At 39.8% G+C, this 26,646-nt stretch overlaps 3 protein-coding genes across 4 annotated transcripts in view; 2 read left to right on the forward strand and 1 right to left on the reverse strand.

Annotated features, from left to right (window-relative positions):
• LOC119651842 (serine protease snake-like) overlaps nucleotides 1–25,205 on the reverse strand; it is a 28,967-nt gene extending 3,762 nt beyond the window's left edge. Inside the window, exons 1-2 of the mRNA XM_038055640.1 lie at nucleotides 24,756–25,205; nucleotides 24,586–24,680 (exon numbers count right to left, since the gene is read on the reverse strand). Of these exons, the coding sequence (XP_037911568.1) occupies nucleotides 24,586–24,680; nucleotides 24,756–25,140 (480 nt within the window). The 5' untranslated portion in view covers nucleotides 25,141–25,205. The remainder of the gene's footprint in view (nucleotides 1–24,585; nucleotides 24,681–24,755) is intronic.
• On the forward strand, nucleotides 1,410–7,648 carry LOC119651850 (serine protease snake-like). Its single transcript, XM_038055650.1, has 8 exons — nucleotides 1,410–1,527; nucleotides 1,587–1,643; nucleotides 1,852–1,955; nucleotides 2,033–2,148; nucleotides 2,434–2,592; nucleotides 7,076–7,149; nucleotides 7,201–7,352; nucleotides 7,420–7,648. The coding sequence occupies exons 1-8, from the start codon at nucleotides 1,500–1,502 to the stop codon at nucleotides 7,606–7,608; spliced, it is 879 nt and encodes a 292-aa protein (XP_037911578.1). The 5' UTR covers nucleotides 1,410–1,499; the 3' UTR covers nucleotides 7,609–7,648.
• Nucleotides 13,424–18,296, forward strand: LOC119651853 (serine protease snake-like). 2 transcript variants are annotated; one of them, XM_038055655.1, is made up of 8 exons: nucleotides 13,424–13,525; nucleotides 13,583–13,642; nucleotides 17,106–17,176; nucleotides 17,240–17,343; nucleotides 17,424–17,582; nucleotides 17,705–17,778; nucleotides 17,840–17,988; nucleotides 18,049–18,296. In XM_038055655.1, exons 1-8 carry the CDS (start codon nucleotides 13,489–13,491, stop codon nucleotides 18,220–18,222), a joined length of 828 nt encoding a protein of 275 aa, XP_037911583.1. In that variant the 5' UTR covers nucleotides 13,424–13,488; the 3' UTR covers nucleotides 18,223–18,296. The 2 variants fall into 2 exon arrangements, with proteins under 2 accessions (XP_037911583.1, XP_037911582.1); XM_038055654.1 differs by having other exon boundaries at nucleotides 13,427–13,525; nucleotides 17,837–17,988.
• Nucleotides 25,206–26,646: the final 1,441 nt, after the last annotated feature.

A 26,646-nucleotide genomic window follows, 5' to 3' on the forward strand; every position in this document is an offset into this window, starting at 1 on the left:
TGCCAGGAGCGAACTTTGTTCCCTATATCGCTGTGGTGTCAACTTTTAGATGATTTTCACGCTGTCATTGTGCTGCATGCCTTCACTCGGTCGTTTAAACGTTGCATCAGGTGACGGGGTTTGTGACACTCCCTCCGGAACTCGGTACTTTCTACCGCTCGACAATACATAGAAACTTTGCCGCTTGTCGAGAAGTTCTCGAAAACTGGCCACCCGTCCACCAGCGATACCAATGATTCCGACACGAAGGTTACATTGGGAACGCTTCCTTCGCAGTTTGGAGGCGGAACGTTGGCGTGAATATAGGCTCTGTTCTTGCCACTATATCAAGATCCGTTTCGTACTGGACCCTGAGCTTTGGGCAAGAACCCCAAGGCGAGTCCTGTCACGAAACCGGATAAGTCGAAGTGCCATGAAGCTGAGTCCTTGTTCTGGTACTAATCATTGATAAACACTAGATAATTGAGCTGCGCTAACATCTTATGAGCGATTACACTTCAGTGCATATTGATCATTAGGATACGGGTCGTGTTAACAGCATCCTCGTTCTTTTCAATTCTGGCTCTGAAGACTGGCCACTACCTTCAGCTCGCAAGAGGTGCAACGCTCGCATCAGGCGCGCCAAGATCCCTGCAGAGAACCCAACTTTCCATTTTGTTACAGGTGTAGGCTTTATGGCTTACCTGGTCACATCTGCCGCATGCTACCCTCCTGTCAGGTCTCGGTGGGGGCGCTATTTGTGTAGTACAAATAGCGGTGTCAGGTGAAAACAAGAATTATGAATGAGTTTAAATGTTCAGTTATACAAGTTTCACCAGTTTATATTCAGATGTAATCATGCATATTAAGTAAAAAACACTTCGACCGGTTGCTTTGCCGTACGATCGCAGTCAGTAGTCAATTCACACTTCCTGTGCTATATGTAAGTTGTACATAAATGGAATATATTGTAGTACGGCGCAATCTGAATGGTCTACTATAGACTATAATCATGTAATTTTACGATATAAATATGCATTAGCCAGGGTACCGTGAAATGACTAGTTTTAAGAATATCTTCAGGCACCCATAAATGTTCTCTTACTCATATAATAGTACATGGTAAATGAATATCAATTCAAGATAGATTGTAGTTTATTCGATATCGTTTTTTTATTAAAGCAAACGAGATGCTATTTAAAATTTGAAAACAAAATAATTAAATTATAATAAATAACAATTTCATACTTTTTGTTTGGATAATTGATTTTTAACACCGGAGTGAAGTGTGTTCACATACGTATGGCATGTTGACATCTATCTCGCAATGGTAAACCGACAAATAAGATGAGTAAATACTGAGCATTTTGGGTTGAAGGTTATCGCAGAAAATTATTGCCATGGCAAATTTAATTTATTCAGATAGATTTCCCGAGCTTATGGAGATTATTTTTCAGAACTATAAGTAGCATCTATTTACCTCTTGCTTTTAGTCTTGGACATTGGAAAAAGTTGTTAATATGTTAAATCTGAAGCTTTTGGCGGCAAGTGTGTATCCAAAATTAACACATTCTTTGAAATTTATAATATTTATTCACCACTTCTAGTACTAATTGGCTTTATAACTACCCAAACAAAGTCGTTGCAAACAACAAGTGAGAAAAGTAAGTTCCCTAAGTTGCATGCATTTAAATCATATTTATTTGCGGGGTTTCCAGCAACCAATAGAATTGTATTATATTATTCACCAATTGTCCCACCAATGAAGGTACACCAATTGTATTATACACTATAAAATACATATTTCTATTTAAAACGAGGCAACAAAGTTATATATATTTGTATCCTAAAAATCATAAGTGTGTATTCCAGAATGCGCGGAATTTCATCCAGTTGGGAACACAGGAAACCTTGTATTTATTGAACCCACTGCAAGGGGTTATGAGTCCGCGAAGCTCAATGAATTTCCGTACATGGTAATCTAATATATATAAAATTATGTAAATATATTATATTCATATACAGGTTTCTTTTTTTTGACCTAAACTTTTAGGTGGCTATTGGTTGGAAAAGCAAAAATGAGACTACATTCCATCAATGCGGAGGTGTCGTTATTGATCCTAGATATGTAATTGGTCCAGCATTTTGTGTCCAGCACTTGCCTGCAAGGTAAGATCGTAATATACTGAATCTCTTGAATATCTCTGATGCCAGCCGAAGTGTAATTACGCGGTGTTTCTACCGATTAAATTATTTGAAATAATTAATACTTGGTTTTTTCTATTCGCTAGTGATATTTATTATGGTGGTAAATACCGATATTTCGGGAACCACTTATTCCTTTCATCAGTGCTAACAACAAGACTTACCTATATATCACTAGCGAGTAGAAGAAAGCAAGTCTTAATTATTTCTGTTGCCAGTTTTAATTCAAATATATAAAATATCTTGTAGCAAACGGCCATCTATAATTTTGCTGGGTAGCCTCAATTTAGAGTCGCCGCAAACAGTCGAAAACACAGTTGGAATTAAAACTATGGTGATACATCCCAATCGTACCGAACGTGGAGTTAATGATGACATTGTTATTTATGAACTTGAGGAAAGTGTTTCGTAAGTAACTTTTATCTATAGATAAGGCAAATAACGATTCTTAATATACTGGTCGATTATTGTGAGGGAAATTCAGAATTACTTGTCTCGAGCCAATCACCGCCAGCTAGGATTCGTCATAAAATCCGAAAGGTTCCCCCTTTGTGATTTGAAATGCTATATCCCTTTTTATGGTTTTGTGTAAAAAAAAACCTTACTAAAATTGAGTCGCTGTCTGTCTGTCACACTCACTTTTTTCCAAAACGTCTTAACCGACCCGAAGAAAATCCTAGGAGTACTAAATTTTGTGTCAGCATAGAGGACACTATCGCGCATACGCATACCAAGTTTCATGGATGAGTTATAGCAGTTCAGAATTTCGCGCGAATTTACTGCTTCTTTACCCATACAAATAAGATTATGGCGTCTTAATTAACGACAATAGTTGAAATTCGAATGAAATATTAAAACTCCCTTTCTAAAGAATCTACTTCTTCCCATTCCATTCCTGAAAAATTTACTTCTCCCCAGCCCTTTCTAAATTTTTATTTTACACGAAAAACAAAACCTTATTAGAATCGATTTACGATTGTCACGAAATTCGGTGAGAACGTGTGGACTGTGAATTCCTATAGCTATAGCAATTGACGCTATTTTGTGCTGAGTTTAAGGGCCCCCTCCTCACATGCGAAAGATCGGTGCAATATTTTTTTTCACAAAATATGCCCAAATGAAAGGGTCCAATTAGTATTTTTCAAAATTGGTCCCATATTTGACATCGCCTGAAATTTAAGGGAAGTGAAGGCTCCAAATATGACCCTCCAAAATTGTAACAGGTCTTGTTCTCAGAACCTATCCAACTGAAAAATCTGAAAAACAATCACAGTAGTGTATCTAAACGAAATCTAGGGCTCCAAATACACCCCGTTCCGATATCAAATAAAGTTGACCAACTGGAACCACTCAAGCTCGAAATATTCTGCTAGTACTTATGTCACTGCAGATAGGATCGCTGTTCTTGGTAAGAACGAAGTCGCGGGGTTTGTTTCCCTTCAGCCTATTTATATGTTGGAAAATATTTGACCCTTCTTCAATACGGCATTTGGCAACCATTTTCCAGATTAGGGCACTCAGGTAGTTAATCCGGGATATTAATGCTTTTTATTCGGTATTGGCTTTATTTCCATAGTTATGAAAGCTTCGTTAAGATTTCGGGGTTAAATCTGGCAGACTTTCATGATTTCGTACGGCAGTTTGTCATGTTGCATTTCATCGAGTTTTATCCGTTTAGTATTTATGTCTGGATCGGTGTCGATCGCATCAGTAGCAAAAATGATAGCCTGATAAACTACTAGAATTTCAAGTGCGGATCGGCTATGAGGTTCTTCCAGGTGGAAAGTTGCATTTTATGTAGACAGAGACTATTAATATCTGTATATTATCGATAGTTTAAACTAGTGCTGCTGCAGCGGAAGAGGTCAACAGGCTGGCGATGACAACTTTCAAATTCATAGTCTTTTCTAATTTAGAGGGCAACACGGGCTTATATCTTGGGAAATTCACATTATGCCTTCTGTTTAGATGTATTTCCGAAATGCAATAGAAGCCTGTTTTCAAAGAATTGGTGAAACTAGCGATAACAGGTTGAATATTACGACATTTATTTCGCTGGTCGCTGGTCTTTCGTTGGGGTTGAAGCAAGCGCTTCAACTACCCGTTGGAAAGCTGTAGAAGTTGGAATAGGAACACGTTGGGTTGGAGGGATTGCCTTCTAGTGGCATGGGCGTAAGTGTTGCGAGGACTGGTTAATTTCTGTAATAGTTGTGTTACCATTTATTTGACTCGAGAAAATTCTTTGGTTTTTCTAGCTTTCTTTCTGGCTAACATTTCTAACGGGCGGTCAAAAGGTAGTATAGGTCCCAGGGCGAAACGAGTATTGGTACCCACGATGGAGCATGGAACCTAGGAAACGCCTGCTGAACCAATACCAACAGCTCTACTACCAAACCCTACCTCCACCTCCACGTGCAGACGGAGAAGGATGAAGGCGAGTTTCCCGCGCCTAAAAACGGGACAAAATGTACCAACTGGTCCTCCAGGTTGATGGTTGGATAAGGCTGACTACCCTACATGGAAAACCGATGGAGCCCCGGAAGGAGCCCCAGACAGAATCGATTTTACAACGACGAACCCGGCAACGACAGCAAATTAACGATTTGCCCATTTTCTCATGAAACATGCGCTCGCTTTACAGACCAAATGCTGCTGAGCAGCTAACCGATACCCTGTCCCAATATAAGGCCAATGTAACAGCGTTGCAGGAGATGGACAGGGACCGGTTTCTTGGAGAACAGCGAGGCAAGTTTAGAAATACAAGCCTCATAAACGTTCATGCTCCTAAAGAGGAGACTGCAGAGTCGGAGAAGGATACCTTCTACGAGGCAGTTGAGCGGACCCTCGAAGCCTGTCCCAAGTATGATATCAAAATCATACTTGGAGATTTCGACAGTCAAGTAGGGATGGAACCCGTATTCAGGCGATACGTCGGCTCCCATACCTTACATAGCGATGCCAATGATAACGGCCTGCGTATTACTCAGTTAGCAGTATCGCACGAAATGGTAGTTAGAAGTACAGACATACGTGGGCCTATCCGGATGGGACCACTTTCAACCAAATTGACCACGTGCTGATTGAACGCCGCCGCTTCTCAGCCTTGATGAATGTCAGAACATGTAAGGGGGCCAATATAGACTCGGATCACTATCTCGTTGGCCTAGTGCTCCGAACTCCGAACAATCAGGTGACAGTGAATACCGAATACCGCAAAACTTTTAAGGTTGAAATGGATGCCGCAATAACCACTGTCAAAAGAAATCCTGAAGATGAAGCATTAACAAATGATCTTCACAACCAACTGAAGAACGTTATCATTGATACGGCCACAAATATAATTGGCCCCAGCTGCAAGAAAAGTCGGAACGGCAGGTTTGCCGATGCATGTAAGCTTGCTACGGAACGGAAGAATGCTGCATATCGAGTAATGTTGCACTCTCAAAGAACAGACCTATCACGAACTCCGTCGAGCCAGAGATGGAGCGATGGCGTAGGCCAGGACGCCAGACAGCTTTTAAGGATATCGAATTGGTGCACCTCGGCACAAAACGGGGGTGTCTGGAATTCCTTATTAAGGCAGGCCTAGACCGGATATCGGTTGTTGCGCCGGTGATGATAATGATTTGCCATCAATCGATCCCCGGGTTGGAATGCATTAAAAATTCAAATACTAACATATGTGTATGCCCAAAAAAGAATCTAGTGGAGTAAATGCTTAGAGATATCTTACTTTGTGGTTAAGTTGAGTCGCCGTAAGGAAAAACATAAAATATAAACAATCATAAAGCTATACGTAGTAGAGATGGGTAAGTGATGTATGTAATATCACAAAAGTGAAATCAACTTAAAGTGTTATATCACATTACCATCACCAACCATGTTCCAAATACTCTTTCCCTGTTCGTTGCATACAAAAACATCTCACTATTCTATGCGGACATTTTTGTTTTTTTCTTCCTTCGCAAAAAAAAGGAATTAATTCTACGTTTTTTACTTGTCACTCTACGAATGTAATAAATGCACTATACGGATGTGATAGTATTTGATATTATCGGTTGCCTAGAATAATATGTGATGTTGGTGATATAACATTTCATGTATGGTAAGGATATGTTTGTGATAATATCATATAATATCATTTTTCTGAAAACAAAAATGATGAAATATCACATTCTGCACTAAGGATGCTACGGGCATCTCTTATTCGTAGTTTAGATGTCATTTTGATTGGTTTACCCAAGCAGCTTGATATAAGCAGAAAATGAACAATATAGTGAATTGTTCTTGCAACCGTATAGTTTCTTATGCCTTGAATCAACCATGTCCTTTCAAGTCAGGCAATTCAGTTTTTGGCAATGAAAGCAACAATTATTCGATGCAGGTTAATAGAATCATGAAAAAGAACTTTTTATAGTGTTGCAACTCACTCTGTCTAAAATAAGGTTGAGTATCATGTAATTTTCTCGGGGACAAAGGCTGAGGAAGAAAAAACCGTACGTCACCGTTAGACCGAAACGCTTAAGACGTTTTTCGTCTGAAACATTTTAATGGCCCATTAGTAATTATTGGCAGTATGTGAGGTAGAGTGCTAAAATCATGTATTTGTGTGAGCCTTACACCCAATTAACCGGAAAAAGTATTGATATAATATTTATGCCAGTTCCAACTATCGATTAAGGATTGGAGAACGCTTTAATTTTATTTCAGGTGAACTGTTACCACTATTCAAGAATAATATCCGTTTACCATTCGATAATGACTACGATTTTACTAAAACAAGGACACTATCTGAAATTTTGAACAGTTGAATCCTACGTAACCAGTATTTAATAAATGTTAAGACCGAATTTACTTTAATTAATTTCTTCCTTTTTGGAACCATTTTTAGTATTCGGCCCACGTGCTTATGGACTAAGGCAGATATAACTGCCTCAGAGGGTACATCTCTAATGTATGACACAGGTAATTTTTTTTATTCGTTTGAAATTATGTCTCACCGTCAATTAATTCTAGAAACTGGTAAATCTGGAAAGTTGATAAAAATTCAAAGGAAAATTTATTCTGACTATGAATGTTTCAAATCATATGAGAAATATCCGCGGGTTAACCAAGGAATAGGAACAACACAGTTCTGTGCAGCAGAACTTAATCCTGATGATTGTCATGTAAGTTTTTCAGGTGATATGTGTTTCGTTAAGAAAATATAATGCATAATATGACTTTTCTTGGTAGACTGAAACATTTGAGGGCCCTCTCCTCATCCAAGAGCGGAAGTCAGAAAAGAATGTGGTTCCTTACTTGATTGGCTTATCATCATTTGGTGGGATTTGTGGACGTTTTTCAGCTCCAACTGTTTACACAAAAATTTCTGGTTATATAAACTGGATAGAATCTGTTGTTTGGTCAAATGTCAAGAATTGATTGAATTTGAAAGAAATCGTTTAATTTGATTTTGCTGAGATTTTTCGTTTTTTCAATAGTTTGTACAGCAATATTGAATGAAAGTGTTATTTTCCACTTTTACATATTTAAAATACATCGCACAGGCGCACCTTGTTTTTTTCCAATCAGGTCAACCTCCGGAAGGTACAGATGTTTGCTTATGAAAGGGGTATGGTGGACTTCATCGAAGCATAGGCTGTTGAATTTCATTTCTATGGAGAGGTATAATTAGGAGCAAGCAAAAATAAAAGAAGTAGATCGCTTGCTAGTGATAGATTCTGATTATTGTATTTAAAGGACCGTGACCAGCAACAACGGGCTGCAGAGGAGGTGTAAGGTGGAAAACAGAAAAATGCTCTGCGTAATGGGATAAGATCTTTTATCGAAGAGGATAGGGGTTCTAGAAACTTAGTTGATGTATGTAATATTACAAAAGTCACATCACCTTAAAGTATCACATTACCATCACCGGGCGCAACATTACCTACCATTATCGCATCATGAAACATGAGGACATTGCCAAGCATCATCGCATTACCTAGCATTATCGCATTAATAATAATAATCGTTGGCGCAACAATCCATATTGGATAAGGGCCTTGAAGTGTGTTAGAGCACTTCATTCAAGACGTAACGATACACAACAGGATTACAGTACCTTGTAGGAGGCAATGTGGTCAGCATTGCGCTTGCCCGAGATTATTACCCTGATATGTACTGATTCACCGCTGAAACACATCACAGCTGATCACAAATTACGATACAAATTCCACTGCCACCAGTGAGATTTGACCGTGACCTTCCGTACGGCAGCCTTGTCTCTAACCACTCAGCTATTTGGACACAATTATCGCATTACCTAGTATCTTCTCATTCCCAAGCATCATCCCATTACCAAGCATGATTCCATTACCAAACATCATCCCGTTACCTAGCATCATCCCATTATCTAACATCTCTCCCATTACCAAGCATCATCTCATTACAAAAGTGATGTTGTAATATAGCATTACCTAACATTAGTGCTCTTTATAGTATAAGTCGCGGCGGCAGCTGTCAATGCCGACGCCCAGTATCGGGCTGGCCTTTGGCTTACTTTAGGTTGGCTACGGGCTTAACTTTTGGGCTGGCATGGGATTTGCTTTAGTTTGGATTCGGGCTGGTTTTGGGCCAGTTTGGAGCTGGCTTTTGGACCGTTTTCAGGTTGGCCTTGCACTTACTTTAGGTTGGCTTCGGGCTGATTTTGTGCTGGTTACGGGCTGGCGTTTGGGTTTGAGCTTGCTTTAGGTTGGCTTGGGGCTGGTTTTGGGCTGGCTTCGGGCTCACTTTTATACTAGTTTCGGTCTGACTTTGGGTTAGAAAATGATTTCGAGTGCTTGCACATGTGTAATATCACCTTTTTCAAAAGTGATATGATATCTCATTTCTTACTAAGGTAATATTTTGCTCATCCGGTCACTGCAGCACCTTCAAATGTGACAATCCCCAGAGAAATTAAACAAGACACCTCTTGTTTAATTTCGAGTCTTTGTTGGTATCGTGTGAGGGAAATCCGGTCACCACAGACGCGGCTAAGCTTATGTCGAAAAACATAAAATTTGGTCAAATTAATCTGCAGCATGCCAAAATCTCCTCCTATCCTCTGGTAATGAGGCTAAAAAAGCTGCAAGACTGCCCTTACATTTCTCTTGTGCAAGGGCCATGGGTTAGATTTAATAGAATCTGTGACATTGGATCAATAAATGGGGCTAGGATCTTTTATGATGAAAGATCCATAGGAAAGGGAGCCCCTATCTTGATATCAAAGCCGTTATAGGCACCCATGCTGAGACAATTCTGTTCCCTAATATCTTAGTCATCTTATAATACCAAATTAATAGTGAGAGGATAAACAACATGGTTACCTCCGCCTATTTACCCTATGATTATTTTTGTCCCCCTCCGATGCAAGAACTGAGGGATCTGGTAGCATATGCAAAATCAAGTGGCCTCGAACCCGTAATAGACTGTGATGAAAACGCTCAAGATATTTGTTGGGGAAATAGCAAATCCAATACTAGAGGTCACATAACTGCAAATGGAAGAACTAACAATCTGCACTTCAAAGCTGTTTGAGTTGATTACACACGGAGGGGTGGCGGAAGTCCCACTGCCAGATCGCCAATACCTAGAATTCAGTTTATTACAGGTGAGCAGTATGTAATACAAAGAGGGGATTCTAGGAAAACGTTCAATAAACTCCTTGAAAATAAAGTGCAATTTCCTAGGCGACTAAAGATTAATTGGAAACTCTCAATCGGACACTTTTAGAGTTTTGTAAGAAGGCTTGTTCTAGCTCCCGAAGCAAACCCATCAAAATGGTTCCTTGGTGGATCCGAGAACTGCAAAGAAATCAGGAAATTAACCCGACGACTTCTGAATTGTGCCTGTAAAAGTAATAAGGATGAAGACTGGTTAAACTTTCGGAACTCACAGTATGGATATAAGAGGATCCTTAAGTGTATGAAATGTGATTACTTTGGAGCGTACTGTGCGAAACCGGAAGGCGAAAGAAAGACTTCAAGGCTGAGCAGAGTCCTCAAAAGGGATGAGTCAGGCAAGTTGGACTTCCTTAGAAAACCGGATGGTACTTTCATGTACTTCGGACTGTAATCAATGAAGACCCTCTTAGAAGTACTCAATCCGGGAGAACTGATGGGAGAAGTGGAAGGGAGAGAGCGGATCCTGCAACACTTTCAATATGTAAATGTTGCAAGGTGAATTGGAACACTGCGAGTGGCTGCGGCCATCATTTTAATACTCCAAGACACCTGACATAGATAGCATCTTATATGGTAGAGCATCTATATTGTTCTAATATGTCTTGCTTTAGGCTACTTGCCTTCCTCTTTGCAGAAGGTTAAAGTAGCCTTCATATTGAAACTTGGAAAACATGACTATTCAAACACAAAGAACTTCAGACAGATCAAGTTGACATCACTCTTGTTGGATGATTTGGACTGACCGGTTGAGTGTCACATTTACGAGAAAGCGCTTACGTAGTTCCGACTAAATGAAAGCTAACATGCTTAACGACGTGGAAAATCCTGTGTGTCTGCTCATCATTCTTTCGTTTTAAAGATAGAGGATGCATTTTTGAAAGGTGACTACGCGATAGAGGTGCCTGTGGACATTGAAGAGGCAATTGAATGATCGTTCAAAAACTTTGTGATACTGGCCGAGCGCATGGTGTCGATGATTCTTTAATTAAGTTGATGCTTTCTATACTAACGCAGAGAGTGCTGTGTGCTGAAGTGGGTGTCGGTCGCTACCAAACAGCAGAAGCATTGAGGGGTCGTCCCCAAATGGGTGTGCTATCGCCACTTTTGGGGAGTATTTTGAACCACTCACTATAAAATTTGTCAATATACACTCAAGCTTATGTTGATGATATATTTGTCCTAGCTGTTGACCGGGATCTCAGAACGTTGTGTAGAAATATACAAGGTGTTGTTGGCTTAATTGACAGTTGGTGCCTTAGACGTAGACTTTTAGTAAATCTAAATAAAACCACAATAGTGTTATTTACAAAAAAGGAAAATGGATGAACTTTTCCTCCCAGAGATGAAGAGTACAATCCTCCAACTCTGCGAAGAAGTGATATATCTAGGAGTCACTCTAGATAAATACCTTCTCTGGAACAAACATTCAGAGGTAAAGTTGAAACGAGTTCTCATAGCTTATGGACAATGCAGATGGACCTTCCCATCGACATGAGGCAATGTGGTTATACGTTGCTATCATTAGGCCGATGTTCGCTTATGCATTCGTAGTATGTTGGGTTAAGTTGGAACAAAAAAATTGTAACCATACACTTAGCTGCACTGCAAAGAACTATACGGTGCCATGAGCACGGCACCCAGCGCAGCTCTAAATGCATTACTAAATTTATATAGAGGAAACTAGGAAATCCCAAGGGAATGCGTGGGGAAATATAACGAAGTTTTCAACATCAAGGTTCCGAAGCCTACCTCTCGAGTAAAAAAGAACATTTGGCAGTATGCAATGGGTTTTCAGGTTGAAGTGTATGCAATTCTAAGGGCGTCAACCTAAGTGATTGACGAGTGGTTGAGGGGCAGGCGTATTGTAATCGCCTGACTCCGCTAAGGGCGTTGAGTAGCTCTTTATTAACTTGAAAATCCTTCAGGAATATTGAAACAGATTTAACTCTATTTCTAGATTCAACATGGTGGTATTACCCTGGTCACTGTGGTATAGAGGGAAATGACTTAGAAAAAGAGAGTTCAATTTCCCTCATACTAGCACCGGGAGCAGCAATTGAAGTACCAGTAGCATTGGCTAAGTCTGTCTTTATACACTGGGATCAACTCACCCATGATGACAGGTGGCCGAGTCTAAATGCTGTTCGACACAGTAAACTATTCTGTCGAAAAGCAGCAGAGCTAGCAGAAGTGTGGTGGGCATTCTGACTGGCCACAATTCACTAGTTGACCATATGTTCAGAATAGGGATTTTACTAGTTGATACGTGTCCCACCTGTAATGAAGAAATGGAATTCACGGGGCGTACTTTATGTGAATGCCGCTCCTATATGTTCAAACAACAAATCCTTGGTACTGATGTGTTCCACTTCAAACGGGAAGTATGACATCCACTAGCGGATATTCTGCCACACATAAATCTATCTGGGATAATTTGAAGGCGCCAAGGCAGGTGAATGCGGGATGTAATTCAAAACATCCCATCCAAACGAGTTGGATTCAAGTGGCTTCGGCTCAAATTGTGGTTTTAATTTTTTTGACGTAGTATGGAAAAGTTGGACACCAATTTTGATACTGTGTTTTAGTTTCAGGCATCTGGTGGACAACTCTTATAAACAGTTTTACCCTCATTAAAATCCTAACGGAAGTTTTTCTTTTCGAAATTAAGTACTGGATGACAGTGCAAACTTCGCATTTAGCGGAAGATTAGATCGATGATTTTGGGTCAAACATTTTCAACGCACTAACCTCAAATTGGTCCCACTTTGAAGGACAGCGGTCAGGTTACACGGCAGTGTTCCCATCATGTCGGAAAACCCATATGGTTCTTTGAGCCCCAGTACGCTAACTTTCTGGACGTGTCCCATAATTTCGCGGTAATGAAGTGTTTCATGAATGGCAAGTACTTGATCAAAACCTTATTTGCTTTTTAATCTAACAACGTGACAACGAAATTGGTCTGTTTATTAACCTCGTAACCACGATTCAAGCCTTAATTCTGATCATTGATGTGTGATCTGTGTTTGCTATTTTGATCGTGGACTATTACGCCGCGCATTGTAGTTTTCGTAAATTCGCCTTAAATTATGTATATTAGCCCGTACAATACGTGAATAATAAAAATAATTGCTAATAAAATAAGTAAATGCTTTAACTTGAATTCAAGTTGGATCCTTAGTTAAAGAATGCTAAGTAATCATAACAAAACGTATAAAATTGGACTTCACCCTCAATCAAGTTAAATTTTTCAACAGATACAATAAATCGTATTGAAAAAAATGGTTTTATTTGATCACCCCGTAGGAATGCAAACGATTATTTGGCACTTATGTTTTTATTCTAGATTTGCCTGCTCGTCCCATTAGTATTACTGCTTGAAATCCTTGGAACTACATTAACTTGAAAATGATAAATAACGGAGATGCGTTTACTGGAAATAAGACCAATCTAATCCCAAAAATTAGCATAACAACTTCGCAGACTTGTTTATAAAACAAAACTGTGAAATTAAATCGAATCAGTATAAAATGTCTGAGGTGATTTAATTTCAACTTGAATTCGATTTCAGTACGTTCATATTGTGAAATAAAGTTATAGGATGAACTTTGTGCTTGGCTTAGGTGTTTGGATGAGTGGTATATTCAGAGAAAATCTGTTGATTAAATTCAATAATAGTTTTATATTGTAACCAGTTTTAGTGGCCGGATTTGCTACCGTAAACGTGCAAATATTGAAATCGATAAGTGAAGAAAGTAAGTCCTTAAAATGTGCTACTTGCAATTTTGCTACTTTAGAAAGTATATAATATAACGACAGCCTATGTCACTATTTTAAAGCATATTCCTTAGAGGGTAAAGTTATAATAGTAGAACACCCAATTTAAATATCAAATTTTAAACTTCTTATAAGTGAAGGATTTTATTAAATAAGATACCAATTTATTTGAATTTTAAAACTCTAAGGATTTAATATCCTCAGCGTTTGTCTGTCAGTCTGTCTCTCACAAGAATTTTGCTCAGAAACAGTTATACCTGCTCATATAGAAGAAAATTTAGTGAGTATAAGGCTTTATTTATTTTTTCGCATGATCAGAGCTGGGAATTGCATCACATTATCTGATTGAGTGATTATTTCTTGATTCTCATTGCACGAAATACGGACGAAGCTACCCTCTTGTATTTTACAACGACCTTGATTTCAAAAAGGTTGGAATATTCTCGGAACGAATGAAGATACCCCATAAACGAGCTATGGACCACAAGAATGCAATAAATCGCATAATTTTACGAAAAGTTCAATGAATTTTAAAACATAGTAGTTGTCGACTGGCAGTTGTCTGCTCACCAAGATCATATCTTTTTCTTTTTTCTATAAATTTTAGAGATGGGTAATTGATCTATATAATATCACAAAAGTGATGACCATGACCATGTACTTGATGGCGGGCTGCACATATTTGAGAAGCAACTTACTTCTGCTATTCAGTGCGCGGACTACTCTTTCGTGGGCGAGCGCCCAGTACTTTTAAAATTTTTTTTTTAAATATTGGCTATGCGGTTTCGATCGCAGGGCAGAGGCGATCACATCAGACGCTGCCTCAGCGCCTCTACCCTGCGGAGCAGTGTGACCGAAAGCGGCAACAGGTGGCAATTGGCTCGTTTATATGCAATTCAAAACCCGCCAAGGGTATGAATTACAACGACCGAAATCGCATTTGTTTGAACCTACAACTAATAAACTAATAAAAATGAATTTTGCTTTGGGATGAGCTTGTCCCTTGGCGGGTTTTGAATTGCATATAAACGAGCCAATTGCCACCTGTTGCCGCTTTCGGTCACGCTGCTCCGCAGGGTAGAGGCAGCGTCTGATGAGATCGCACCTGCCCTGCGATCGAAACCGCGTAGCCAATATTTAAAAAATTTTAAACACACTATGTTAAAGGAATATTATTTTGAGAAATTTATTCTTGGATTCTTCACCCACGCCCTTACTTGAATTGCATCCCCACATCATAATCGAAATTTTTCCGAACTTCACTGTGGAGGGGGGGGGGGGGGGGGTGACAATGCGGTTTTCATAATAATAGTGCCAAGTATTTAAGCTCAAATGATCCTATCTATAATACTTAATAATATCCTCTTGTTAAGCTTTTGTGTAAAACAAAACCTTATCAAAATCGGTTTACTGTCTGTCTGTCTGTCGGTCTGTCTGACCATCACACGCATTTTTCTCGGACACTGTAGCAGCGATTGACATCAAAATTGGTCGAAAGGTGGGAACTGTGAACGTTTACGCATACAGTGAGTTATATCCTGCTAAGTCGAATTTAAGGGGAGGTCCCACTTACACGTAAAATGGGGGTGTACTTTTTTGTTCACTAAATATATCTTGTGGGGTATCAAATGAAAGGTTAGCACTATCCGAAGCTTATCTTATTTTTAACAGTTGTTGGGAAGGCGGGGAGTTCGGGGGTCGAAAGTGGTAATTTATTTAACGGGGCCATTCTTAGAAACTGCCCAACCGATGGCTAGGCTCCGAAATACCTTCCTTACAGATATCCCTTCAAACAAAGTTAATAATAGTATAGTACTATAGTTTTCGGTAATTGGCTGCAGAACCCCCCTTTAAGTTCATCCTAGAACCACAAAATTTTGCAGCAATATAGGCTATAGGCTTAATTCTATTAAGCTTGATGGAAATCGCGCCATTACTAACAAAGTTATAATAGGTCAAAGTTGTTACTTCCTTGGAAATTCAAGATTTTGAATGTCAATATCACCCGAAAGTGGATATTCTTACATAATATATGCGTATGTTACGTGTTACGTACTAATGGGACAAATTCACACTCAAATGTCTTTATAAAAAAAGTATACAAAACCTTTCATTCCTGAAGCGTCCAGCTTCCGATTTCCCGACTTGTTCTATTTTCAGTCAGTTATTTCATTTTCTGTTGTTTTTTTGTAGTTCAAGCTCTAGTTATTTTTTCTTTTCTCTCACGTTAAAATGACAAGTTTTGGTAAATGACAGATGAGAACTGAAGTTTTCGAAAGTACACCCCTTTGGCCAGCACACAGGCCTACAACTGCTTCGACGGAACCATTCGTGGAGCTTCAGTATTTAAGAAAATTTTCATGGTCAATTTTGCCAACTTTTTAACTTTATGGAATAACATTCCTCCCTAGCTTGACTCTGATTTCCCCAAGTCTATTAACCATTGCCCCATCCTGTTGAATCATTACAATTGATGTTTGAGGGTTTTGACCTGTAGGAATTCTGTGCAATGCCAAATAAAGCAATAGAAAAATGAAGTATATTATAATGAAGATCAGCAGAACTCCAGATGTTACTAGAATTCGTGTAAAAGTGAAAAGTGATGTCCGTAAGATGAAAACCTTTCAAAATCGAAACGAGCTAATTAACAAATTTTCTTACTATGAGGACAATACCGCCGGGAGCGGAAGTCTGACGTTCGAACGATTAAAGCAATAATAGATAATCCCACCAGCATGCAACGAACATATACTTCCAATATTTGTGGGCGTGATGAGCTATGTATTATGGACACTTTATGAAAAATAGGGATGTCGAGAATGTTGGTTTCATAACGAGAAATACGAGTTTCCAATGGTCAACTGAATTTGAGATTCAGGATCAATGAATGTGAATATACATTTCACGGTACGAATGACCAATGCAATAGGGAAATATCCTGAATTAGAATAGCAGTGAGCTATATTGCCAAGCAATTGTTTATGAAAAAATAGAAGAAGTGACTTTTAAGAATAATTTCCAGAGAGAGATACGAGCGTTAGGTCACTCCAACAGATACGTGTATAAATAGTACACAACATTAACAGGAATGCAAAGAATATAAAGCGGGAAGATTTCAGATACGAAGGCAAAATATTCATGGTCAAGCTTTTTCCAAGGATGACTTGAATAATACAACCACGTTTCGATCAGCGGAGAAGAAAGAAATCAAGAATTTGAACCGCGACCTTCCGTACGACAGCCTTGCGCTCTAACCACTCAGCAATTGGCGGTATCCTGAGAAAAAAGAACGAAAAGGCGAAATCCAGTTTCGATATTTTTGCGGTATTGCAAAGTGATGCAGCGTTTACCAAAATATTCTTTCCATTGAATTTCCCTCGCCCTATACCACAATTTCGTCAGCATCTGATTTAACCAGAAAAAGTTTATTTACTATTCCAGAATGCGAACATTATTATTCATCCGGAAACAAGGAAAATGACAAACCTGATGGATCTCGGTTCCCTTACATGGTAACCTAGCAGTAAAGATATTCGTCAATTTCAGAAAACGTGTTTGAAATATTTTTATTTTAGGCAGCCGTCGGCTGGAGTAATGAAAACGGGACTATTAGTTATCGATGCGGTGGAATTTTGATTGACCCCAAGTATGTTATTGGCCTTGCCCACTGCATTTTAAGGTAAGAGATAAAGATCGGAATATGGAGATTTTGCTGAATGGCTGGGAAGGTCTCCCCTTATATTGTTCTAAATTTTCCAGGAAGCAGCCCTCGCATATTTTGTTAGGTAGTCAAGAACTACCCTTATCAGCGACATTGGATAATGGAATTCCAATAAAAAACATTAGCGTACATCCTGGATATGAAAAGGGTGGTGTCTATCATGACATTCTAATTTATGAATTGGAAAACGAAGTCCGGTAAGTACAAAAGCTATAGAAGTCTAGTCCTAGTTCACGGTTTTGCTGCAAAGCGTTATCGTGTCTGTTTCAAGATCTCTCTCCTAAGAACCTTAGTAAGTTTGGATTATATATTGTTACAGAAATCGCCCAGCATGCCTTTGGAATAGGGATTCTATACCTGATTCTGAAATATTTTCGCTATTATACAGCGTGGGTAATGCCTCCGTTACTGGGTTATGTCCGAAGATTTGATTTCTATATTTTATTTTCAGAAGATGAGAAAAATGCTAAATTATTACGAATACAAAACCAACTTTATCCTAATGATCAATGTTTAGACTTTTACGGGAAATATGCTCGTCTTTCGATGGGTATAATGGAATCTCAACTTTGTGCGGCAGAACTAAATCATACTAGTTGCCAAGTAAATAATCTTATTGATATTCTAACAAAAGAGTAGTTTTCATTTCGTTTATCCTGCTAGTTACCATCAGTTAGAGGACCTTTAATAATGCAGGAACAGCAGCCTGGCAGCCTCATCCCGTACGTCATAGGCACAGCATCATTTGGTATGCCTTGTGGAAGGGATTCAATGCCAACGGTATACACCAAAATATCTGCGTATACAAATTGGATTGAATCGAATATTTGGGCTTAAGATAAAGAATGCTCTGAAAAATAAACATATTGTTGTTAACAAATAAAATTTAAGCAGATGATACTTTACGAATATTGAATGCGTTTTTGCCGCTTTCAAAGCAGTCTAATGTTTACCCTCGTTCCACTTTCTTTGCCTTTTCAATGCTCCATATTATACATTTGAACTACTGAATAATATATAAATGAAACCTTGAACTAATAACCCTGCATCAAAATTATTGGAATCTACAGTAATGCAAGGAAAAATAGAGGATTCGCGTGAAGTTCTAGAGATCTGAAACACACTTCACTGAATCGTCAACTACGGCCCATAGCCCGCTAGGATATAGGGGTGATTGGTAATCATACATATATATATCTCAGTCATGGAAGTAATGGCTTCTTGTAGATCATGGTTATCAATTAGTTGACGCCCATATGAAGGACAAACACTAATGGAGGCTGGCAGACGCACGCGCAGTAACTTATCACGAACTCCGTCGAGTGGAGAAGCGACTTCAAAGAAGGAAAAAGGAAGCCTGGGATAACCAACAAGTTTGTGAACTAGAAAAGTACAGCGAGCAACCGCACCAGCTGCGCAAGTTTTACCAAAAAGTGAGCAGGATGAAGCCTTATACACCTCGATGTTCATCCTGACTTCCGACAGAGGGGGCATATTGGAGCGATGGGTTGAGTATTTTGATGAACTGCTCAACAACCAAAATATCGGCGAGTTGGACGTCCCCCCAACTGAAGACGACGGACAAATGCTGCCACCGCCAAGCATAGAAGAAACAGTCCGTGCAATCCACCGGCTTAAAAGCCCTAAGTCGAATTGGTTAAATATGGTAGCGACCAATTACACCAAGTGACCTGATGACTGGCAAAGAAGCATTATCTGTCTCATACATAAAAAGGGGGATATCACGCAGTGCAGCAATAATGGAAGTATCACGTTGTAGAGTACCATCAATAAGATATTCTCTGCTTTCTTGCTAGGCTGAATAGCCTCATACGCCCAGAAAATCATTGGCCCATGCCAAAGAGGCTTCATTCCAGGCAAATCACCAACAGATCAAATTTTCTCTGCGGATGGAAAAACTGTTGGAATATGGACATCAGTTACGCCATATTTTCATCGACTTTAAAGCCCCCTATGATAGCATAGCCAGGGTAAAACTGTACACAGCCATGAGAGAATTCGGAATCCCGACGAAATTGATAAGATTAATTAGGCTGACCCTGACCAATGTGCGAGGCCAGATAAAAGCAGCAGGATCACTCTCGAGACCATTCGACTTCAACAAAGGTCTACGATTGGCCCTCGAGAAAGTGATCCGTGATGCCGATGTAAATGCAAGAGGTACGATTCTCTTCAAGTACACCCAACTACTGGCCTACGCTGACGATATCGATATCATGGGAAAAACAACCCGAGATGTGCAGTCTACCTTGGGCTGCCCATCAATAAAGCCAAGGCAAAGTATATGGTGGCAATGCCAACCCCAAAACCAAAAGAACTACATCGAATCGCACTGGTCAAACGAAAACAATGAAGATAGGAGACTACAACTTTGAGACCGTTGAAAATTTCTCCTATTTAGGGTCGAAAATCACAACCAATACCAGCTATGATGATGAAATGTTGTTGGCAGCCAACAGAGCTTATTTCAGCTTCTAAAAACTGTTTCCGCTCGAAACGTTTCACCATAGCGTTAAAGCTCTTACTGTACTATGATTTTGCCAGTCCTAATGTATTCTTCGGAGACTTGGGTTCTTAGCAAAACAACTGCGAACTCTTAGCCGCGTTTGAGAGAAGAATCCTCAGAAGAATCTTTGGCCCCCTACATTTCGTAGCCTACATAACGACCAAATCTATGAGCAATACCACAAACGTCTGGTTGTGGATAAAATCCGGCTCAACAGGTTGTGGTGGGCGGGTCACTTAATCCATATGGATGAGGATGATCCAGGCCGGAAAGTCTATAAGGGCAATATTTATGGTAGAAAAAGAAGACGAGGCAGGCCCTGCCTGAGATGGAGCGATGGCGTAGGTCAGGACGCCAGACAGTTTTTAGGAATATTGAATTGGTGGACCTCGGCGCGAAACCGGGATGTCTGGAGTTCCTTATTAAGGCAGGCCTAGACCGGATACCGGTTGTTGCGCCGTTGATGATCATGATGATGATCACAATCCAATTAGGTCTGGGCTTTGAAGCGCTTTGAAGTGCCTAATTTGTAACGATACACCACAGGACTGCAGTACACTATAGGAGGCAATGTGGTTAGCATTGCGCTTGCGTGTTTATTATCCTGATTTGACTCAGCTGCTTATTCACAGTTGAATTGGCTGGAATTCGACACCTACTCATGATATAAATCCCTCTGCGACTAGAGAGATTTGAACCGCTACCTTCCACGATGACAGCCTACCATTCTAACCACCAAGCCATTCGGATACGTTTTTCAACTTATAATATATCTGCTTGCCTCTCACCTCTCCTCTCGCTCACAGTGCATATGAGTCCCAGGCCTGTGCGTTGACCGATGATACTTCGTAGCCACGTGTTGGCAAAGGCTTGGAGCTTTTGAGTAACAGTAGAGTTCACTTTCCATGTGCTACTCCCATATAGCAACTGAACCAAAGAACACTAGCACAGGTAGTCACAACTTCTCTCGCTGTTGAGGTAAATGCATTTCTAGATTTTAGACAGAGAAGCAAAAGCGGATCTAGCGTCGAGAAATATCCAATTCGGTGCCACCGTCGGCAGAAATCATGCTTCCCAGATATACAAATTGACCAACACCTTCGATGCTCTGTTCATTAATGTAGATAGGGAGAGTGCGACGACCCGTCAGACTGACCTTGATTTCGTTGGTGTTTATCTTCAATCCAACTCTATTTGTCTCTCTTACTAAATTCAGAGCAATTTGGCAAAGGTCCATGACCCAATTAGAAAGCAAAAGCAGATGTGATCAGTGTAGTCGAGGCGTTTGAGGAAAGATGTCATCGTCCATTGAATTTTTTTACGAACTTAACTAACATCCCCTACTTCTACTTTCTGGAATAGACCTGGGATTCTCAAGATTTCCGTATGAGTGGAAGTAACTTATCTGCAGTAACTGTAGGTGCAGCGATAAATAATCCCGCGGAGAGGCCGTTAAGCTGAACGACTTTACTCCGTTTGAGTGCATCGAAGGCTTAAATCATTTTTCTACTGTTTGGAGGAACAGCCCGTATACGCATGCTACGGTGACTAGCCATTTCCTCCGCAAAAGTAGCAACCTCACCGGATGTGATACGGTTGAGAACCGTGGTGAAGTGTTCTTTCCATTTCTTCAGTTGTTCGTCATTGTGGATGAAAAGTCGATCGTTGGCGTCCTTCACAGGACCATCGAAACATTTGCGACCGCATACAAGTTCTTTTGTTATGCGGTATACACTTCTGAAATTATTGCGTTCTGCAGCAAGGCACGCTACACTGAACTTCTCGGGATTTTGCTCACACGCTCAAAAGAGCCTTAAAGCCCCTCCTTTCATCGATCCGTTTTCACGATTCCACAGTTAACTAGATCTTACAACGGCCTTTCCGGACGAGGCCGACGGCCTACGTAGCACCCAAAAAAGAGCATTTTTGATGGTAACCCAATGCTTTTCGATATTTTCATGTGGGTTAATTAGTGTTGCTGCCGTCTGATCAGCAACATAGCTCTCCCACTGTCGAGCGACAGTTGGATTATGCAAGCCGTTGATGTTGAATTTAGGGGTCGCAGCTCCCCAACCCTGTCAGAGCTAATTTTGGCATGGTCACATAGTCACCTTTAGGAAGCCTACCCTGAACTGTTTGTAATTGCTTGTAGAAAGCATGCTTCTCCACTATATCGAAAGTCCGAGTTCGTGTGTAACATTGCACAATTGTGACCAGAATTTGACATGTCAGAAATGGGCTCCCAGGTCAGGAGAGCACACCTTGCGGTTGCCGTCAGAAACAACTTGACACCGGATTCGCATCTGCTATTATTGGGCTTCCCAGAGTACAAAAGCACATTGCCATTAGTGTGGCATGAGAGAGAGGAATACTCTCCGGAATCCAATTATCTTATGTCCAGCTTATACCGCTAAAATTCTCGCTCAAATTGGGGAAAGCGAGAATTCTGAGAATTCTCACTAAGGTTGTCGAGGAACGTGCACACATTCCAGCATCCAATCATAGTACATTTTTGGTTCTAGACCGATTATCCCTATCCAATACTTGACAGCTAGTGGAAATGCGCTCGACATATACATATGTATATGAACTTTCAGCATGTCAAACTTTTTATATTATTGTGATATTGACATTATACAATATAGTGGTTTGGGGTGCACCGGTCCAAACGAAAATAGCAACCTATAGCATACATGTAAACTATCATATATAAATTTATATTTATAAATTTTAGATAAAATGGGAATGTTTAGTAAATAACGCTAAGTAAAATGTCAAATGGTTCATAACGATCACTTTGGTTGCATTCCCCATAAAGATAAATTCTTCCCTTATATCATTCTATCTGTGGAATCCTCATCCTTGTAAGTGGGACTCCATTGCATAACTGGTCAGAGTGATGATCTGCACAAAATGCTACTCACATATATAAATATGGAAGTCATTGAGGAGGAGGACGCTACCAAAGAAATACTTTAAATAGATGTATATTTCAAGTTTGAAACATCCAGAACGGAGAACTAATTATATGATGCTATTTTGAGATGAATTGCAAATATTAGGTTGTTGCAAATGAAATGTCGGATATTTGAGTAAAATTTCAAAAAACTATAACTTTTATGAAAATTAATTTTATTAGTCAAAATAAGAACCAGCAGCTGCAATGCACTTCTCCCAACGAGATACAAGGGCATTTATTCCAGTTTCGTAAAAGTCTGGGTTTCTAGAGCTAAGAAATTCTTCAAAGGCACTTTTGACAGCTACTTCATTGCTGAATTGTTTGCCCGCCAAAAAGTGATCCAAATGCTTAAAAAAGTGGTAGTCGGTTGGCGAGAGGTCGGGTGAATATGGTGGATGAGGAAGAGTCTCATATCGTAATTCATTTAATTTTTGGACCGTCATTCTGGAAACATGAGGTCGGGCGTTATCATGGAGCAGTATCACTCCATCTCTGTTGACCAATCTAGGCCGCTGAACACGTAATTTCTCGTGCATTTCATCAAGTTGGGCACAATATTTCTCTGCATTAATTGTTTCACCACGCTCCAAAAACGAATAATGAATAATTCCAGATGCAGACCACTAAACAGTTACCATTGCCTTCTTCGGGTGAAGGCTCGGTTTTGGCATGTGTTATGGAGGCTGATCGGCATTTAGCCATTGCGCTGATCTGCGACGGTTGTCGTACAATATCCACTTTTCATCGCATGTCACTATTCTGCGCAAAAAGGGATTGTTCCTGTTGCGGTTGAGTAGAGAACTGGATATTTCCATTCGCAGCGCCATGTTTTGCTCGTTGAGTTCATGCGGAACCCACTTATCAAGCTTCTTCACCTTTCCAAGCTGTTGTAAGTGCCGAGATACTGTCGAATAGTGTACGCCTATTTTCTCTGCAATGTCACGAATCGATGATCGGGGATCAGATTCCACTATCAAACGCAACTCGTCGTTGTCGATCGATGGTCCTGGGTGTCCACGAGGTTCACTTTGGAGGGTCATGTCGCCTGATCGGAATTTTTCGAACCACCGCTGTGTCGTTCGTTCGTTTGCTGCGTCAGCTCCAAATGCTCTGCAAATGTTTCTGGTTGCCTCCGCTGCGTTGTGACCAAGTTTAAATTCATATAGAAAAAGTAGACGTTTTTGACTCCCTTCCATGCTTTTTTCTTTGAGTTTTACTTGGAACTTCAATGACGATTGAAACTGAAATGACTCCTTGATCGACCTAACGACTATTTATACTCAATTATCCCATACCACCAGAGTCACCTTGCGACAGTTTTAAACATTAAAGTCGTAACTAACTTCACTTCATTGAAAAATCCGACATTTCATTTGCAACAACCTAATAGATTCAAGTTTAACACACCAGTCAGGCAGGTAATGTATGCACACATGGGGATAATAAAAATTAAAAAAAAACCCTGGCGAAAGTAATGGGTATTTAGATATGTGTATGGTCAATAGCTTCACCTTCTTAGCATTTTTTAATATATTCCATCCTCGTCTTTTACATATATGTGAATATACATATTTGCTTACTGAGTTGCATGATTCTAACCGGAATTAAAACTTCACTGGAAGCAATTGCAATGCGAATAATGGTTATAAAAGAGCAACCGCTCATGTTCATTCCACCTTAAGTAATGAAAATGATATGCATATATTTTACTCACCATATATGATAGTGACTGCGCTGTTGTTGGGACTGTGTCGCCATTCGATTTTTTCTTTTCCTCTTCTCTTACATCGGAGTAGTAACGGTTACAAACTAGTTTTCCACAGATGAAACAATTACTTTATTTTATTCAATTATAAATTAAAATATATTTTCTCGAAGTTATACTTTGCTCTACTGGCCTGGGTGGAACTTTCTTTCTTTGTGTATTCCCTACAGCACTTCCATCATTATTTTCATCATCACCAAATCTCACATCAGCATTTATTACGAAATCTAAAGCACAACAATAAACTGGAATATTTTTGTTGAACGAGCACAAATCACTTTTTGATTGTTTTTCAGTGGCATCAGGACAGTCTTCATGCTTCCTGCATATACCCCTCAATCCCGCACTTGTTTCACATAAACTACCCTCGTACTTTGTTTCGTCAGAAGGATAATATATTTTAGCATCTCCATCGTCTACTCCTTGACTTACAGACAACCTTAATCTTAAAAATCCAACTATCACAAACAATAGCAGCGAATGTAAATAAACTCTACGAAACATGATCAAGAACTGTTAAAACAATTCGTCTTATTAGCACTTCAGTCACTGCGAAAATAGTGGAAGTATTATTCTGAGTATGGCTTTAAAAAAGCCGCGATGTCAAGGTATTTGAATCTGAAACAGGTTATTTAACATTTCATTTTAACATGCAGTGTTAGGAAAATAGCGACTGAGTAAATAAAAAACTCGTGGTTATACATATATTTGGATATACGTTTGAATGAAAATAAGAAATGCATATCATACCTGGGATTAATTTTGGAACAAGTAGATGAAGTAGTGCAAAAGATGACTATCAAGAAATGGCCGTAGGGTAAAGCGCCCCACAAATGGTTTCGATTTATTTATTTCGATAATAAAACGCGCGTTTCTCTTCGTTTTACCATTGGAAGCCCACCTTAAATCCCACAGGGGCAGCTATTTTGGAAACCTAAAAAAATGATCCTGAAGGTCCGCCCGCAAATGCTGAAGCTCCAGTTCGCGGGACCAAGGTAGGAGAGGGCGAAAAAGGAATCCCTAAATCAAAACTTTAGTTCTTCTCCAATGTAATAATTTAAATGATATTAGCCAAAAGTAAACTTAAAACTAACAAGTCGGGAAACCGGAAGCTTGACATTTCAGGTATAATAGGTGTTGTGTTTCCCTTTGTAATGAGCATACCACAGTTCTCCATTGGCTGATAGCATTGACTCGAGATATTTAAATTGCCCAGCGCTGTCAGCTGCAGTAACCTGCCCAGAACTGAACTCAGCTATCAGCCAAGGGAGAACTGCGTAATGAAATTGTTTCACGCATTAATGCGATCTGGATGAAGTGGCGTTCCACAACTGATGTTCTTGGTGATCGACGTATCAGCGAACGTCTCAAATATAAAATTTGCTGCTATGTCGTCCGTCTGCCGCTCTTTATAGTTGTGAGTGTTGGCCAACTATAAAAGACAATGAAGGGCGTCTTGCGGTAATGGAGACGAAGATGTTACGTTGGACTAGTGGCGTGACACGTTTTGATCACATCACAAATGAGGATATCCGTGATGGATATGGAGTTGCACCGATCGACGGTAAGCGACCAAAAGGCGGACCGAAACAACGAAATTGCATCCTCATCAGGCGTTTGATAAAATAAAATAGCGAAACCGATCACGACGAGCCGACCCCGCTTGTGAACGGGACAAAGACTGAAGAAAAAGAAGAAGATGTGAGGAGCTACGAACGCATGACAGCTCCGTGTCACATAGTGAAAAATTCCATTGCCCTCTAGTTTTTAGAAAGCGATTTAAATAAATCATTTGATGGAAAGCCCGGTATTGATAATAGTCAACCTCATACACTTTACACTCTGAGTTTAATATTATAAGCAAATGCGAAGAATTTAACACAACAGATACAAACAAGTCGGAATACCGGAAGCTCGCGCTTCGGGTATAAAGGTTTTGTGTTCATCTTATGTAAGAAACTTCAACGTATATTTTTCTATCCGTATATAGCTACAAATCCAACATACTCA

Source organism: Hermetia illucens, chromosome 3, assembly GCF_905115235.1.
Source record: "Hermetia illucens chromosome 3, iHerIll2.2.curated.20191125, whole genome shotgun sequence".
Classification (NCBI taxonomy): Eukaryota; Metazoa; Arthropoda; class Insecta; order Diptera; family Stratiomyidae; genus Hermetia; species Hermetia illucens.

Excerpts from the sequence above, each read along its gene's own strand:
- LOC119651853 (XM_038055654.1), top strand. The coding sequence starts at position 13,489 with ATGAACTTTGTGCTTGGCTTAGGTGTTTGGATGAGTG. Across the intron at positions 17,779-17,836 it reads TTCGCTATTATACAGCGTGG|AAGATGAGAAAAATGCTAAA; the intron begins GTAATGCCTCCG and ends TTTTATTTTCAG. Across the intron at positions 17,989-18,048 it reads TAAATCATACTAGTTGCCAA|TTACCATCAGTTAGAGGACC; the intron begins GTAAATAATCTT and ends TTATCCTGCTAG.
- LOC119651850 (XM_038055650.1), top strand. The coding sequence starts at position 1,500 with ATGTTAAATCTGAAGCTTTTGGCGGCAA. Across the intron at positions 1,956-2,032 it reads TCAATGAATTTCCGTACATG|GTGGCTATTGGTTGGAAAAG; the intron begins GTAATCTAATAT and ends CTAAACTTTTAG. Across the intron at positions 7,353-7,419 it reads TTAATCCTGATGATTGTCAT|ACTGAAACATTTGAGGGCCC; the intron begins GTAAGTTTTTCA and ends TTTTCTTGGTAG.